At 36.6% G+C, this 14,238-nt stretch overlaps 2 protein-coding genes across 3 annotated transcripts; both read left to right on the top strand.

Annotated features, from left to right (window-relative positions):
* The first annotated feature begins 453 nt into the window (after positions 1–453).
* Positions 454–7,515, top strand: LOC100778754 (argonaute 1). The gene is made up of 22 exons (NM_001353328.1): positions 454–611; positions 1,871–2,529; positions 2,617–2,825; positions 2,914–3,063; positions 3,192–3,325; positions 3,454–3,563; positions 3,771–3,877; positions 3,956–4,094; positions 4,177–4,293; positions 4,443–4,550; positions 4,638–4,709; positions 4,841–4,963; positions 5,056–5,215; positions 5,303–5,562; positions 5,653–5,795; positions 5,941–6,003; positions 6,101–6,164; positions 6,251–6,386; positions 6,492–6,565; positions 6,668–6,762; positions 6,851–6,882; positions 6,981–7,515. The coding sequence occupies exons 2-22, from the start codon at positions 1,879–1,881 to the stop codon at positions 7,193–7,195; spliced, it is 3,162 nt and encodes a 1,053-aa protein (NP_001340257.1). The 5' UTR covers positions 454–611; positions 1,871–1,878; the 3' UTR covers positions 7,196–7,515.
* An 856-nt stretch (positions 7,516–8,371) lies between these two features.
* On the top strand, positions 8,372–14,018 carry LOC100783965 (sucrose synthase 7). 2 transcript variants are annotated; one of them, XR_001385311.3, is made up of 15 exons: positions 8,372–8,712; positions 9,041–9,173; positions 9,281–9,435; positions 9,546–9,738; positions 9,871–9,989; positions 10,325–10,541; positions 10,762–10,857; positions 10,988–11,161; positions 11,282–11,398; positions 11,483–11,649; positions 11,753–11,977; positions 12,083–12,649; positions 12,740–12,886; positions 13,050–13,246; positions 13,686–13,823. XR_001385311.3 is itself a non-coding variant. In XM_003549139.5 (15 exons), the coding sequence occupies exons 1-15, from the start codon at positions 8,603–8,605 to the stop codon at positions 13,837–13,839; spliced, it is 2,763 nt and encodes a 920-aa protein (XP_003549187.1). In that variant the 5' UTR covers positions 8,372–8,602; the 3' UTR covers positions 13,840–14,018. The 2 variants fall into 2 exon arrangements, 1 of the variants encoding a protein (XP_003549187.1); XM_003549139.5 differs by having other exon boundaries at positions 12,740–12,878; positions 13,686–14,018.
* The last annotated feature ends 220 nt before the right edge of the window (positions 14,019–14,238 follow it).

Below are 14,238 nucleotides of genomic sequence, written 5' to 3'. Positions count from 1 at the left end.
TTTTATTCACATTATTTTAATTTTATGAAAATAAATAGAATTTATTTGAATGATGATTAAGAATCTATAAACAAATTTTGTTAAAAAACCAAGAAAAAGATAATAAGAGTTTAGAGTTGAACTTAAATGATTGAAGGGGTGATAAGTTGTTATAAAATCCATTTTTAGCAATAAACAAAATAAAAGGAGTCCTTGAGGAGAAGGAAGGAGTAACTGGTTGGTGGAGAAGGAGAAACAAAATCGAATAAATCTATGTTTGATTTTGAATACGAATTTAGAAAACTCATTTTAGAAAAGGAAGAAGAAGAATTGTTTTGCTGGAAAAGTCTGTTTGCAACTGAAATCCAAACATGCAGAGACATCCACAGAGAGAAGACCCAAGGGAACTTGTAGGGACGGAGTGGTCATTTTCAAAGACCTACCCCATCTTTATAACATGTCCAATTCCCAGCTTTCATGTGTTTTCCTCTTTCTCTCTCTCTCTCTCATTCTCTCTCAGAGAAAATCCACTCTTCTTTTCTCTCTCTTACAGACACTCTCTTTCTTCTTCCCTTCTTCCCTCCACTGTCCACCGTTGCAGCAGCTGCAATACGTTTCTCTTTCTCCCTGAGGTATAAATCGATGTTCATGCTCTGTTTTCCTCTGTTTTGCTCTGCCTTTTTAAGGGTTTTTGATGCTCATGCTTTTTTTTTCCTCTCCCGGTTTTCTCAGTGTTTTGTTTGATGAGCCTGTTTATTTTTCCGTTTCGTTTAGTGGGTGCTCTTCAGAATTTTTCCTTTTCGTGTTTCACTTGCCTAGATCTAGTGTCTGTGGAGTGCGTGGTGGGTGTTGGTGTGATCTGTTTTTAGTTTAGATTTTTACGATTTCTGTTTTGTTTTCTCTTTGGTGTTTCTGGTGTCTAAGCTTTGCTTGGGTTTCAGATCGCATGTTGTTTTTTCTCTTAGGGATTTTTTTTTTTGTTTGGGGTTTGGTTTTTGGAGATTTTGGTAATTTTCTTTATGTTGGCTTTGGATTTTCTAGCAATGTCTGGGTTTTCACCGGTGGTTTAGGTTTTTTGTGTTTTCTACGAACATTCTTTTTAGTTATTGCTTATTTTTTGTTGGACTTTTTTAACCCTACATGAGAAGAGAATAATCGCGTGTCGCGTGTTTATGCTGGGGGTGAATATAAATCAGTGTACTTTGCTTGTTTGCTTTTTATTCTTTGTCAAAATTTTGAAGGTTTTTTACCGACACATTGTTTGGTCAGGGTTTTTGAACTCTGATGATGTTCTATTTACTAGTCAATGGGTTTTATTACTGGTAAATTATTCTGAGCATGTTTTCATAGTAATTGGTTATGTTGTCAATTTAATTGGTTAGTTGTTGTTATTAAGGTTTTAAAATGCTGTTGCCTGCGTTTTTTATGTGAACCTTGATATTGTGGGAAATTGTGGATATTTGTGGTTGATGCAGCTGCAATTGCAGTTGTATTTATTGTGTGTGTTAATTACTTTTTATTCCTTGGTAAGTGCTGTGTGTCATTTAATTAGTGTGCCGAGTATTTATTATACAATTTTGGTGTTGCCACCTATGAAGCACGGACGCCCCAGCCCCTTGCCGTGTGACACGACACCTGTACTACTTTCTATATTTTGGACATTACAGGTGTCCACGTGTTCGTGTCCGTGTCGGTGTCGGTGCTTCATAGGTTGCCACTGTTGATATGATTTTGGTGTTGTTATTTTGTTTTTTGGCTTCTAGATGATATGATTTGGTGTTGCCATTTGATTCGTTTTCTTGTTGTCTATTCACATTGGCAATGCTGATCATAGAGCTTGCCTTTTGATGGATGATTAATTATTAATAACAAATGTGTCCCATGCGTGCAGTTTTCGTCATGGTCAGAAAGAGAAGAACTGAACTACCAAGTGGGGGTGAAAGCTCTGAGGCTCAACACCCTTCTGAAAGGAGTGCACCACCGCCCCAACAACAAGCTGCTGCTGCTGCCCCAGGAGGGGCTGGACCCCAAGGAGGCAGAGGCTGGGGTCCCCAAGGAGGAAGAGGAGGGGGCCGCAGCCGTGGGATGCCCCAACAGCAATATGGTGCCCCTCCTGATTATCAAGGTAGGGGAAGGGGAGGGCCTTCTCAGCAAGGAGGCCGTGGAGGATATGGCAGTGGCCGAAGTGGTGGTGGTGGTGGTGGTATGGGCAGTGGCCGTGGCGTTGGTCCTTCATATGGTGGCCCATCGAGGCCACCGGCACCCGAGCTGCACCAAGCAACCTCAGTTCAGTCATATCAAACTGGGGTGAGTTCTCAGCCTGCATCATCTGAGGCCAGTTCATCCCTGCCGCCAGAGCCTATTGATTTGGAACAGTCAATGGGGCAGATGGTGCTTCATTCTGAACCTGCTCCTACTCCTCCTCCTGCAAGTAAATCATCAATGAGGTTTCCCCTTCGACCTGGAAAGGGTAGCTATGGCACCAAGTGTGTTGTTAAGGCTAATCATTTCTTTGCTGAGTTACCCAACAAAGATCTGCATCAATATGATGTAAGTTCCAACTTTGATAATGATTGGTGGAAAAATTCTTATTCTTCTGTTTAACAAATTAATTATTTGCTGCTTCTGGTTGTTTAGGTTACAATTACTCCAGAAGTGATATCAAGAGGGGTGAACCGTGCTGTTATGGAGCAGTTGGTGAGACTGTACCGGGAATCTCACTTGGGTAAGAGACTCCCTGCTTATGATGGACGCAAGAGCCTCTATACTGCTGGACCACTTCCTTTTATGTCAAAGGAGTTCAGAATTGTTCTCGTTGATGATGATGAAGGAGCTGGAGGCCAGAGGTTTACTTCTGTGTTTATTACTGATTGTTTCTTAGTTTTTGATTTTATCATTGTTTCATTTTATAATTTTTTGTTATATTCAATGCAGGAGGGACAGGGAGTTCAAGGTTGTGATAAAATTGGCTGCACGTGCAGACCTTCACCATTTGGGACTCTTTTTACAAGGAAGGCAAACTGATGCTCCTCAAGAGGCTTTGCAGGTCCTTGACATTGTTCTGCGCGAACTCCCTACTACAAGGTTCCTGTTACAATTTGTTTTGTTTTCGGTTTAGTACAATTTGGTTCACTATGATTTATTTCTGTTTAGTATAATTTGTTTCACTATGTTTGTGACACTCTTTGCTAACTGGATGTTTGATGTTGTAGGTATTGTCCTGTTGGAAGATCATTTTATTCACCTGATTTGGGCAGAAGACAGCCTTTAGGTGAGGGATTGGAAAGCTGGCGTGGTTTCTACCAGAGTATTCGGCCTACACAGATGGGGCTATCACTGAACATTGGTTTGTTGTAACATAGTTTTAGTCTGTACATCTATTTCTTTTTTTCCTAGATTTTCCTTTTTTTTTCCTTAACTAGTTTGTTCTGTCCATTCAATTTTCAATCTAAATGTTGACTTATGGATGTGCAGATATGTCTTCCACTGCATTTATTGAGCCATTGCCAGTAATTGATTTCGTAACTCAACTGCTGAACAGAGATGTATCCGCCCGGCCACTTTCTGATGCTGATCGTGTGAAGGTCAGATTTTGTTAAGTGTCCTCGATATTGTCATTCTTGCTGTTTAGGTAGTGTAACATGGTGTATCACTGTGTGCATGCATAAGCATTTGTCACTGAATGTGAAGTGTACTTGCTTTTCCAACATCATTTTTTCAGCATTGCTTATAAACAAAATATTGGTGGATTTGATCTAAACTAAGAAATCCTATATTTTTCTGAATAACAGATCAAGAAAGCTCTCCGGGGTATCAAAGTTGAAGTGACACATCGTGGAAACATGAGAAGAAAATATCGTATCTCTGGTCTGACTTCACAGGCAACCAGAGAATTGACGTGAGTACTGGTAGCAATTTTTGTTTTAATGCTGTACATGAGTTTTTCTGCTGACTTTCTTTTGGTTCTCATTTTTAGATTCCCGGTAGATGAAAGGGGAACCATGAAATCTGTTGTGGAGTACTTCTATGAGACATATGGGTTTGTCATTCAACATACTCAGTGGCCTTGTCTGCAAGTTGGCAATGCACAGAGACCAAACTATTTGCCAATGGAGGTAAAAATCTCATGTTACAATAATCATTTGGCTATTTTTTGGGATGTACCTGCTTTAGCTAATATCTTGTCTGGTTATGTAGGTTTGCAAGATAGTGGAGGGTCAAAGGTACTCGAAAAGGCTTAATGAGAGGCAAATCACTAATTTGCTGAGAGTTACATGCCAGCGTCCTGGTGAGAGGGAGCGTGATATCATGCAGGTCAGAAAAATGCTGTCGGGCCATTTTTTTTATGGATTTATTTAATATTTTTTCTCTTTGGTAAATTTGATGTTTTTGTGATTTTGTTTGGTGCCATTTCTGTATCTGCATTAATTATTTTGTGTGCATCATGTATTTTCACTGTTCAGACAGTACACCACAACGCATACCACGAAGATCCTTATGCTAAAGAATTTGGAATCAAGATTAGCGAGAAACTTGCTCAAGTTGAAGCTCGCATCCTTCCTGCTCCATGGGTATTTTTTTATTGATCGTTTTATTGATTTTTAAACTTCTGCATTGTTTTCTATGATCTTACAATTGACATTTTATCTTCCCTTCAGCTCAAATATCACGATACGGGCAGAGAAAAGGATTGTCTTCCTCAAGTTGGGCAATGGAATATGATGAATAAGGTATTTTCTTGTTTGGTGCATTCTGGTAGCCATACAAAAAAAAATACGCAGTACGGTTCATTGTATACTTTTATAATTTTTATATTATATTATCCATATTAATATATTAATTTGAATTATATTTCTTTCAGAAAATGGTTAATGGGGGGACAGTTAACAACTGGTTCTGCATAAACTTTTCAAGGAATGTTCAAGATAGTGTTGCCCGTGGTTTTTGCTATGAACTTGCTCAGATGTGTTATATATCTGGAATGGTATTGTAAATATTCCTGTTACACAAAATTGTTCTAGCATTCAGTTCCCTTGATTCTTGATTTAGTTAATATCTTTTGTTGCATGTGATCAGGCATTTACACCTGAGCCAGTAGTCCCCCCAGTCAGTGCTCGCCCTGATCAAGTGGAAAAGGTTCTTAAAACTCGGTATCATGATGCCAAGAACAAACTGCAAGGAAGAGAGCTTGATTTGCTCATCGTTATCTTGCCCGATAATAATGGATCTCTTTATGGTAATTTTTCATTGACTGTTTCATAATTTTTTTACCTTTCATACTGATTGAATTAATGAAAAACATCAATTTTGATTTGTTGTGTAGGTGATCTCAAACGGATATGTGAGACTGACCTAGGACTTGTTTCACAATGTTGCTTAACTAAGCATGTCTTCAAAATGAGCAAGCAGTACCTTGCAAATGTTGCTTTGAAAATTAATGTCAAAGTTGGAGGGAGAAACACTGTACTGGTTGATGCGCTCTCACGACGCATTCCCTTGGTCAGTGACAGACCTACAATTATTTTTGGAGCTGATGTGACTCATCCACATCCTGGAGAGGATTCAAGCCCATCAATTGCAGCAGTATGTTTTTTTAATTATTTTTAATGGTCCAAACAAGATGTTTTATTTTTTGGCAATTGGCTTTAATTAAGTCGGGTGTTTAAACTGTAGGTTGTGGCTTCGCAAGACTATCCTGAAATTACAAAGTATGCTGGTTTAGTTTGTGCCCAAGTTCATAGGCAGGAACTCATTCAGGATCTTTTCAAACAATGGCAAGATCCAGTCAGAGGAACAGTGACTGGTGGAATGATCAAGTACTCTACTTCCCTTTTTCTCATATGTGAGCTGGTTAATACACATTGGGACATTGGGGTTGCTGGACATTTTTTAGTTAGATAATAATATCATAAATCTTAGTTTTCTAGATTATTTTCTAATTTTATTTTATTTTTTTGGCAGGGAACTTCTTATATCTTTTAGGAGAGCTACAGGACAAAAGCCACAACGCATCATATTTTATAGGTAATTTTATGCTGTTAAAACCTTTGTTGTGATTACTATATGATGATTAATATGTTGTATTTTATGTGATAATGAATTCTTAAATATCATTGTGAAGGGATGGTGTGAGTGAGGGACAGTTTTATCAGGTTCTACTGTTTGAGCTTGATGCTATTCGAAAGGTGAGAGAAATGTTTTTCTTGGTTATGAGAATATTTCGTTAATGCTAATTGCTAACTAATTCTTCTTTGCTTTGTTCCACCACCAGGCATGTGCATCCCTGGAACCCAATTATCAGCCTCCTGTGACTTTTGTGGTGGTTCAAAAGCGTCACCACACAAGGCTCTTTGCTAGCAACCATCATGATAAGAGTTCTGTTGACAAGAGTGGCAACATATTGCCTGGTATCTATCTACTCTAATTTAACTATTTCGTGCATACTTTCAAAATAACCAAGTTCACTGCTTTGGTGCTAAATAATAACACTGCTGAAAATGAAAATATTGCAGGCACTGTTGTTGACTCCAAAATCTGCCATCCCACCGAATTTGACTTTTATCTCTGCAGCCATGCTGGAATACAGGTAAACTTTTATACTCTCTTGCTCGCTAAATAACAATTCTCATGTTATTTTTGATGATATGATTTGATGTTGGATATGTTCTCATGTTTTTTTATGCTGCAGGGTACAAGCCGTCCTGCTCACTACCATGTGTTGTGGGATGAAAACAATTTTACTGCTGATGCCTTGCAAACACTCACCAACAATCTTTGCTACACGTAAGTAATTTGCATTGCCTTTCATCTTTCACTATTCCAATTTCTGATCAAAGATATAATTTGTAACTGAATGTTCTTGTTTTTGTAGATATGCTCGGTGCACCCGGTCTGTTTCAATCGGTGAGTTTTCTGTCATAGTTTGTTTTTTGGTGGATCTTCATATTATATTTGCTTTTTTGTGTGGTTATTAACTAATTTGTGGTGTTTAACAATTGCAGTGCCTCCTGCATACTATGCTCACCTTGCTGCATTCCGCGCAAGGTTTTACATGGAACCAGAGACGTCGGATAGTGGCTCTATGACAAGTGGTGCTGTTGCAGGCCGTGGGATGGGCGGTGTAGGGCGTAGCACGCGTGTACCTGGTGCCAATGCTGCTGTGAGACCATTGCCTGCACTCAAGGAGAACGTCAAGAGAGTTATGTTTTATTGTTAAGACATGAATGCCAAAGATTACTGTTAAAACCTTGTTTAGTGGAGTGCTTTTTTGCTTTCAAAGTTTCTCCAGCAGTGGTCATTAGGTATTGAGTTTTTTGAAACTATTTCAGGAGTGTGGTGTGTTGAATAAGGTGTGTTGTTTTGAAAGTATCTCCTGTGAGGAGTGCTTTTTATCTTTGCTGCTGTGAGGATATGAAGTTTGATGCAAATTATGTTTATTGTCGAAAGTACTTTGTTGTTGCCGTTGAGAGGTTGAATTTGGGTGAAATTGTTTCAGAAGTTGAATTTATAATGTTTTGAATCGAGTTTTTGATGTGATATTCTTGCTGCTCAGTGGTTGTAATTTAAAGCTTTAATATAATATGTAAATTTAAAATCTAATAAAATGATTTTCTTGTATATTGAAAAACTAAAATGATTTTGTTAATCAATATTTTTTTTAAAGAATGATCAAATTATATTGGTATGATTTTAATAATTATTATATCATATTGATAATTATATATAGAATGTGATTTTTATTAATATAATTGTTAAATTAGGTTTATATAAAAAGAAGAAAATTCAATATTTAGTTTTTAAAAGTATAAAATTTGCAACAAATTCAATCGATAAGTTTTATTTGTTATTGTTAACGAGAGAGACACGTGACACAGGAGGATAAAAATATCATAGTTAATTAACGTTGGCTGCTTAACAGAGCAAATAACCTAAACACTGAACAGCATTCACCAATCCATGGCTTATGCCTAACTTGAGAAACAGAATCTCAACTAGCAATTAATCTTCCCAAAAAAAGAAAAACCTAAACACTGCTTTGTCACGAAATGGTAGATATATGAATTTCTTATAATTTTACATTTTTGAGAATTAAAATTTGAATTTTAATCTTTTAGAGATAAATTTATGAGTGATTTACACGTTTAGGAACAAAAATAATTATTGTCGAAAAATTTATTTAAATTAAGTAGTGTTTTCTAATTCCTCATGTATTGTGTACACACTCATACGCAATTGATTTTATACGACAATCTGCATTATGTAAAATAATAGTCAGAATTCAGAAAAGCGCTGAATAACAACGTGTGCATTTGAGTTGGGATAAAGAAAAGAACAAGGATGTTACCTCACATAACAACTTCATGTTCCTTAAAACATTCTTTGCCTCCACTTTTAAATCAAATAACACAATATTTTGCTTTCTCCTCCATCCTCAATATTTCACATATTCTTCCCTTTCTTCCACTCTGATAACCTACACTCATTCTTTCTGATTATTCAATCCCCCCTCAAGTCAAATAAATCCAATATATATATACTCTCTCCACACCCTCCAAAACAACATGCACAAAACTACCCTTAATTCAACACAAGTTATTATTATCTTATAGTCACTGTCCCTCAAATGGCTTCTACTGCCCCAAACTCAGCCTTGAAGAGATCAGATTCGATCACAGATAGCATGCCAGAAGCCTTGAAGCAAAGCCGGTTCCATATGAAGAGATGCTTTGCCAGGTACTATATGTCAACGGACAAAACTTTACAGACAGTTCCTTAGTGTACTTAGTATTGTTCTTCAATCAAAACTACATTGAAATTTCACCTCGATAACTTGTATAATAAAAGTTGCATTAGAAGTTGACATAAATTATTAAGTTAAAGCTCCAATTCCCATCGGAGAACAATATCAAAAGCACCTATAGAATTGTATTAGTTTTTTCCTAACACCTATGCTATATAGGTCATAGCAGTCATACTCAAATGAGTTTCATATTTTTTGTGTTCCAAACTTTGGCTCTTTCATTTCCATAAGGTTTTTATATGGGAGGAAAATGTAAAACAGGTTTGTTGCAAGTGGGAAAAGGTTAATGAAACAGCAGCATGTAATGGATGATGTGGAGAAAACAGTTGAAGATAAAGCTGAGAGGAAAAAGTTTCTAGATGGCATGTTGGGTTACATCTTCAGTTGCACTCAGGTACAATATCATTTCATAGGCTAACAATTTGTCTCGTTAGAGAGACTCAAAAACACGGGCTTCAAGAGAATAATATAACTTTTGGATCAAATTGGAATTGTGTTCAGGAAGCCGCTGTTGTTCCACCATATGTTGCTTTTGCAGTGAGGCCTAATCCTGGCTTCTGGGAATATATTAAAGTGAATGCTGATGATTTGCAAGTAGAAGGTATTGAGGCTGTAGAATACTTGAAGTATAAGGAAATGATATTTGATGAGAAATGGTAAGTGGTTCTCTCTGAAGCTCATTCACATTATTACCCTTTGGCTAGACATGCTGTGTTTTGTTTGTGCCAATGGTTAGTGCAAATGCTTTACAGACTTGAATGTGCAGGGCAAATGATGAAAATGCTTTGGAGCTAGACTTTGGGGCTATTGATTTCTCCACCCCTCAGATGGTTCTTTCTTCTTCTATTGGGAATGGACTAAACTTTACAACCAAGATCTTGACCTCAAGGTTGAGTGGGAGCTCCCAAAGCATAAATCCTTTGCTGGATTACTTATTGAGCCTTAACTATCAAGGAGAGGTAAATAAAAGGCATGAGAGTATCAAATATTGAAATGTAAACACTGGAAAAAGCAATAAAAGAATGACTTTGTAATACTGGAAAAGCAGTGTTTAACAACAGTGATTGCATATTTCTTTTATCAATGTGCAGAATCTTATGATCAAAGACACTTTGAATACCATGCCAAAGCTTCAGCAAGCACTGAAAGTGGCCGAAGCATATGTATCTGCACTCAACAAAGACACAGCATACCAGAAATTTGAAGACAGGTCAACATCTAACTCTTTTACTTTATCCTTCATTTTGGTAACAGTGAGTTACACATGAAAAGATTAGAAAAAAAGGTTAAGAAAGTCTAATCTGATGTCTTTAGAGTACCAATGAATTTCATTTGAAGATTCGTATTGTATCCATAGGCTGGTTTATTTGAAAGATAATCATGAATTAGAATTATTATAATTTTATCTTTCTTAAGCTAGGATCATAAGTAATATAGTTTTCTATCTCTGATTGTTTCTTACTTTTTTTCTTCAGTTTGCCTGAGGAGCCATATGAACAAGGGAAAACTATTTTCATAATTGACAATCTCTATTACTGTCTGCAGGTTCAAGGAATGGGGATTTGATAAAGGTTGGGGCAACACAGCAGGAAGGGTTAAAGAGACAATGAAATTGCTCTCTGAGGTACTAGAATCAGCAGATCCAGTGAAATTGGAATCACTTTTCAGCAGGCTTCCAAATATGTTCAACATAGTTATCCTCTCTATTCATGGATACTTTGGCCAAGCAGATGTCCTAGGATTGCCAGACACTGGAGGCCAGGTGGGAATTTCTCCTATTCAATGATTTCATTTAAGAAAAAGCTATGCAGTCAAAAACTTTGTTCCTAAATCTTTTAATGATGCTATTTTGTCTAACAACCACTCTTGAATATAGCTGAACATGGTCAAAAGTATGACATTTTTTTTTTTTCTGGTTTTGTAACACTACTCTTTATTGAATAACTTCAATGAGACTGGGGCTTTTTTTTTTTTTTTAACAGGTGGTATATATTCTTGATCAAGTAAGGGCCTTAGAGGAAGAGCTACTCCATAAGATTGAGCTGCAAGGCCTTGACGTGAAGCCTCAGATTCTTGTGGTAAGCTACTAAGTACTAACTACTAATACAAAAAATATAAACTATGTTTCAAAAAGTAAAAGCTATTAATCATCACTTATCTTATTTTCATCATTCTTCTAGAGGCTTTAAATTTATGTTCCATGCACAGGTAACTCGTCTCATACCAGATGCCAAAGGAACCACATGTAACCAAGAACTAGAACCTGTCACCAACACTAAGCACTCAAACATTCTCAGGGTCCCTTTCTATACAGACAAGGGAATGCTTCGCCAATGGGTCTCCCGTTTTGATATCTACCCTTATTTAGAAAGATTTTCTCAGGCATGTACGCAATCATATCTCCCATTTTCAATATAAGAGAGAAGTAGGGAGAATAAAAGAATAGAACATAAAACATGTACTTATGTTTCTCCTTTTTTCATATATCTTTATCACCAACAGGATGCTACTGCCAAGATTTTTGACCTCATGGAAGACAAGCCTGACCTCATCATTGGAAATTACACTGATGGAAACTTGGTGTCATCCTTAATGGCTTCTAAACTTGGAGTGACTCAGGTTCATTCAATCTCCTAGCTTATCTATGCACATTCTTTTCCCATCAGCACTTTGAACTAAAACTTCTATCCATAATAAATGAAGGCAACCATTGCTCATGCTTTGGAGAAGACCAAATATGAGGACTCTGATGCCAAATGGATGGCGTTTGATGAAAAGTACCACTTCTCATGTCAGTTCACAGCTGACATAATCTCAATGAATGCAGCCGATTTCATCATAACTAGTACATACCAAGAGATAGCTGGAAGGTTTGCCTCCTTTTCTTCTGAGTGACACATTCTTATATGCTAAGTAACCATCCTCCGGTCAAATTTATCATGAGGGTAACATTTCACTATTTTGTATTATCAGCAAACAAAAGCCGGGACAGTATGAAACACACACTGCATTCACCATGCCTGGACTTTGTCGCGCAGTCTCCGGCATCAATGTGTTTGATCCAAAGTTCAACATTGCTGCACCTGGAGCTGATCAATCTGTCTATTTCCCTTCCACAGCGAAAGAGCAGCGATTGACCTCATTTCATCCTGCCATTGAAGAACTACTTTATAGTAAAGATGACAATGAAGAACACATGTGAGTTTCATTCCACTTTTCTCTCGTTAATTTATTTTATTGAAATGGAAGTGTGTCATTTCATTGCAATGGCCTAATTCAAACTATGATGTGTTTTCTAATCAGAGGACTTTTGGAAGACATGAAGAAACCAATCATCTTCTCCATGGCTAGGCTTGACAAAGTGAAGAACCTTAGTGGCCTAGTTGAGTGGTATGCAAGAAACAAGAGGCTGAGGAGCTTGGTGAACCTTGTGGTTGTTGGAGGATTCTTCAATCCAGCCAAATCCAAAGACAGAGAAGAAACTGAGGAGATCAAGAAGATGCATTTCTTGATGAAGGAGTACAATCTCAAGGGACAATTCAGATGGATTGCAGCTCAAACTGACCGCTATCGCAACAGTGAGCTGTACCGGTGCATTTCAGATACAAAGGGAGCTTTTGTGCAACCAGCATTGTATGAGGCCTTTGGTCTTACAGTCATTGAGGCAATGAACTGTGGACTACCTACTTTTGCAACAAATCAAGGAGGACCAGCTGAAATTATAGTTGATGGGGTCTCAGGCTTTCATATTGATCCTTATAATGGAGATGAATCAAGTGACAAAATTGCTGACTTCTTTGAAAAGTGCAAGACTGATTCTCAGCATTGGAACAGAATGTCAAAAGCCGGTCTTCAGCGTATCAATGAATGGTAATTCTTAACAACTAACAAGTGTACTTACTACTTGTAACAACATTCATGGTTGAATTTCTTAATATAATTCTTGTGTTTCACTTGCAGCTATACATGGAAGATATATGCAAAAAAAGTCTTGAATATGGGATCAATTTATGGCTTTTGGAGAAGATTGAACAGGGAGCAAAAGTTGGCAAAGGAGAGATACATCCATATGTTCTATAACCTTCAATTCAGGAACTTGGTAGCTTGGTGAATGGCATTCCTTCCTTTTTCATAAATTCAAGATAATATGAACATAACTTTTTACGACAAACACTTTATTATTAATATTTTAACACATCCTGAACTTTTGATTGGTTGTACTCTTTAAATTCTATAAAAAAAAACCATGCAAATTTTTTTTGTATTGCAGGCAAAACAGGTACCTATTCCTAGTGAGACACCCCAAGATCCTACACAAATGCCAAAGCCTTCTGCTCCAGCTCCATCCAGAAGATCAGCAGCAAAAGCAAGGCCTAAAAAAGTTTCTGAACATTGGATAGTTGGTGCTCCACTAACCCTATTAACAGCAGCAGCAACACCAAAAATTAAAGATCATCCAACGCCAAGGTAAGTCATTTAATGCATGTAACTAGACCTCATGTGTCAAACTAAATATTGAACTATAACTCCAAATGAATATTTTGTTTTTACTCTAACTTTGCATATAAACCAAAAAAAAAAAAAAAAGAATCATGATTGAATATCGAGTTTATTAGGCATTATTATCAAAATAAAAGTTTTTACACTATTAATCAATTAGAATCATTTTTAGTATAACTTTTAAATTAATTATTTTAAAAGTCATTAAGCTTATCAAATATAATTATTTGTGATTGAATAACAATATAAAACACCTTTACACTAATAATGCACCTTAGCACATATATTTGTTAATGAATATTCGCATGAAGTTTTGATAAATGGTTATGACTAAGTAATTATATTATTTGATATGAATGAGAGAAATTTGTCTAAGACCCTTAAGAGCTTTCCATTTGCATTGCAGCGGTGAAGGTGTGAGTGAGGGAACAGCTACTTCTGAACAAAGTGGTGGTGGTGGTTTGTTTGGATTACGTTGGTTGGTCCCCATAATTGCTTTTGTGTGCGCCATTCATTATTTCTTGAAGAATTTGGATCGTCTCTTCACAAGGGAGCAATGATGGAATCAGAATCAAATGCTGATGTAATTTTAATTTTAACTCATTTGTATATTTTTTACCTTTGTATTTCAATCTTGTTGTAAACGATTTCAGGGACAAATAAAAGTGCCATTTCAATGATGCACGTTGGAATTAGTGGCACGTGAATTCAAAACATTGCAAATTCTATTTTACATGAATTATTCATCATGTTTTCAGTATGTCTTGTCTTTTCTCATATCCAAAAATTTGCAAATTACTACTATATAGTAGTAGTATTGCAGATATAAAAAAATCATGATTATTTTAAAATACATACTATTATTTATGGGAATAACTAGATATAATACTCCTGCAGTAAGTGTGTAGGTTTATTTGAATGAAAAAAGATATAACTTAAATATGTAATAAAATATGACA

This window comes from Glycine max, chromosome 16 (assembly GCF_000004515.6).
Source record: "Glycine max cultivar Williams 82 chromosome 16, Glycine_max_v4.0, whole genome shotgun sequence".
Lineage (NCBI taxonomy): Eukaryota > Viridiplantae > Streptophyta > Magnoliopsida > Fabales > Fabaceae > Glycine > Glycine max.
This window is presented reverse-complemented; position numbering and strand designations above follow the sequence as displayed.

Excerpts from the sequence above, each read along its gene's own strand:
- LOC100783965 (XM_003549139.5), top strand. The coding sequence starts at position 8,603 with ATGGCTTCTACTGCCCCAAACTCAGCCTTGAAGAGATCAGATTCGATC. Across the intron at positions 10,858-10,987 it reads TGAAGCCTCAGATTCTTGTG|GTAACTCGTCTCATACCAGA; the intron begins GTAAGCTACTAA and ends TTCCATGCACAG. Across the intron at positions 11,399-11,482 it reads CTAAACTTGGAGTGACTCAG|GCAACCATTGCTCATGCTTT; the intron begins GTTCATTCAATC and ends TAATAAATGAAG.
- LOC100778754 (NM_001353328.1), top strand. The coding sequence starts at position 1,879 with ATGGTCAGAAAGAGAAGAACTGAACTACCAAGTGGGGGTGAAAGCTCT. Across the intron at positions 2,530-2,616 it reads AAGATCTGCATCAATATGAT|GTTACAATTACTCCAGAAGT; the intron begins GTAAGTTCCAAC and ends CTGGTTGTTTAG. Across the intron at positions 6,763-6,850 it reads ACCAACAATCTTTGCTACAC|ATATGCTCGGTGCACCCGGT; the intron begins GTAAGTAATTTG and ends TTGTTTTTGTAG.